Below are 2,325 nucleotides of genomic sequence, written 5' to 3'. Positions count from 1 at the left end.
CTTCCCCTTTTCCCCAGGTCTTCTGGGTGGCCCCCCTGGTTGGGGCAGCAGCAGCCTCCATCATCTACAATTACATCCTCTTCCCGCAAGTCAAAACCTTCTCAGAGAGACTCGCCATCTTCAAAGGCTTCGAGCCGGAGGAAGACTGGGCAGAGCGTGAGGTCCGTCGGCGGCAGTCGGTGGAGCTTCACTCCCCACAGAGTCTGCCGAGAGGGATGTCTGAGAAGGTGTAGTCAAACCTCCCCCCGGACTGAGAGAGGAGCTGGGGAAACCTCTGGCATCCGTTTCAGAGACGGTACTTGTCCAGATGAGTTTCGCCTCTCCCCTCTCTCCCTTCATTTTTGCTGGGGGACTAAAGTTGACTCATCTCCTGGGAAGATGGACTGTGTGGTCCATCCTACCTTCTGTCACCCAGCTCTTCCCGTGGCCGATGGTTTTCTGATGCTGCAGGAAAATGCCATTAAATCCAAACCACCAGCGTAGCTGCAGGAACAAGGACACTGGGATCCTACCCTGGGCCGGCTCCTTCTACGTCCCCCTTGCAGGAGGTAACGCTCGGCAGATTGTTGTCCTTCACGAGGAGCTCGGAGGCACCACGGAGAGTTGTTATTACAGCCATTTGCTGGGTGTGGAGGTTGCCACCCGATGCCTCATTGCTGCTCACCTCCTCTCACCTGTCTCCCATCTCTTCTCGCTGCCCAACTCTTTGCACACACATGCAGGAGCGCTCGCTCCGTGTCACAACGACCTCACAAACGACAAGTTTTGCTGCTGCGAGGAACCAAACTGCCCTTACCACTTGCCGCGGGATACAGATGCTCTTCACTCACATGGAGGCTTTCCTGAGAAGACAGGACTGGAAGCACATCCTCAAGTCCCTGCCGACTCCACTGCAACTGCTCTCTCCCATGACATTGAGAAACATTGCTGCTCACCTCCTCTCACCTGTCTCCCATCTCTTCTCGCTGCCCAACTCTTTGCACACACATGCAGGAGCGCTCGCTCCGTGTCACAACGACCTCACAAACGACAAGTTTTGCTGCTGCGAGGAACCAAACTGCCCTTACCACTTGCCGCGGGATACAGATGCTCTTCACTCACATGGAGGCTTTCCTGAGAAGACAGGACTGGAAGCACATCCTCAAGTCCCTGCCGACTCCACTGCAACTGCTCTCTCCCATGACATTGAGAAACCTCTTGATATTCAGCCCAAATTCATCCACGGCTCGTTTGTTCTGGGGCTAGCGTTGTCCTTTACCCTCAATGCTTCATCTCTCTCCCTGGTTTTCGCTTGCTTTCCTCGGTTCCTCTTCCACTCTGGTTCTCAGATGAGTAACACAAACTGTTTCAGTTGTGATCTCCATCACTTGCTTCCTACAGTCCAGATCTTCTTCATGGCTGCATCACGCCAAAGCCTCGTGACCATCCCACCCATTTCTCCTGCTATGTCAGCACCTGCTTATGTCCTCAGCATAGCCAAAGAATTTGGGTTAGTCTCTAGGGCGCAACTTTGCTCTTTCGACCATTAATTTAATCCAGTTTCTATCACTTAGCCAAAAAGTCATCCATTTACCTCCTAGTGCTTCTTCCCCAGGTGGTGTCTCCCCAGCATTGCACCATCACAAAATCACCACATTTAGGCTTTTTCCGCAGAGGCGGTTAAGGAAATATTCACTAAGATTGGACCCAATTCCATAAATCATAAGGAAGATTATTTATCATTTTCTTCTCTCTGTTTTGACATGAACCACCACCAAACGATGCTCTTCTCTTCCTCTCTGTCCCCTGGGAGACTCGTAGCAGTCTTCTCCTTTCTTTGAATTCATCATTTCCTCTATTCTTTGCTGCGCTCTTCCTCAAACTTGTGCTAATGGCTGTTGCTGGAGAGAAAAGGGTTGATCTGACCCCGACAAGGTGTTACTGTGGTCTTCATTTCACCATCCCAGGTGAAGCTGAGAGCACAGGAGCTCCTCCGTCACCTCCAGTAGCTGAAATCTGCTGAGGCCACGCTGCGAAGCAATGGCGGGAATGCTGTCGCAGGTACCAATCTTGTAGCCAAGGGTCCTTTTTCCTCTCCTGGTGCAAACATCCCCCACTTTGTTCCTTCGGTGGCAAAGGAGCTTTCGAGTATCATGTCAGAAAAGGCTTTTCAAAAACTGCCTGTTCTCAGCAGTGGGTATTAAAGTCATGTTTCCAATCAATCTGAGTGTAAATTTGTATTTAAATTGCTAAATGCTCAGTTTAGAAGTAGCTGGTATTCGAAGTAGTTGGTATTTTTTCTTTTCAAAGGACACCCAATCCCTGTACATCAGGAGAACCCAAAGA

The 2,325-nt window shown here is 50.7% G+C and overlaps 1 protein-coding gene across 1 annotated transcript in view; it reads left to right on the top strand.

The window, feature by feature from the left end:
* Positions 1–268, top strand: part of AQP2 (aquaporin 2 (collecting duct)) — a 4,754-nt gene extending 4,486 nt beyond the window's left edge. The window contains exon 4 of the mRNA XM_010136817.1: positions 18–268. Coding sequence (XP_010135119.1) covers positions 18–233 — 216 coding nt within the window. The 3' untranslated portion in view covers positions 234–268. The remainder of the gene's footprint in view (positions 1–17) is intronic.
* Positions 269–2,325: the final 2,057 nt, after the last annotated feature.

This window comes from Buceros rhinoceros, unplaced genomic scaffold, assembly GCF_000710305.1.
Source record: "Buceros rhinoceros silvestris isolate BGI_N320 unplaced genomic scaffold, ASM71030v1 scaffold16805, whole genome shotgun sequence".
NCBI classification, from domain to species: Eukaryota; Metazoa; Chordata; class Aves; order Bucerotiformes; family Bucerotidae; genus Buceros; species Buceros rhinoceros.
This window is presented reverse-complemented; position numbering and strand designations above follow the sequence as displayed.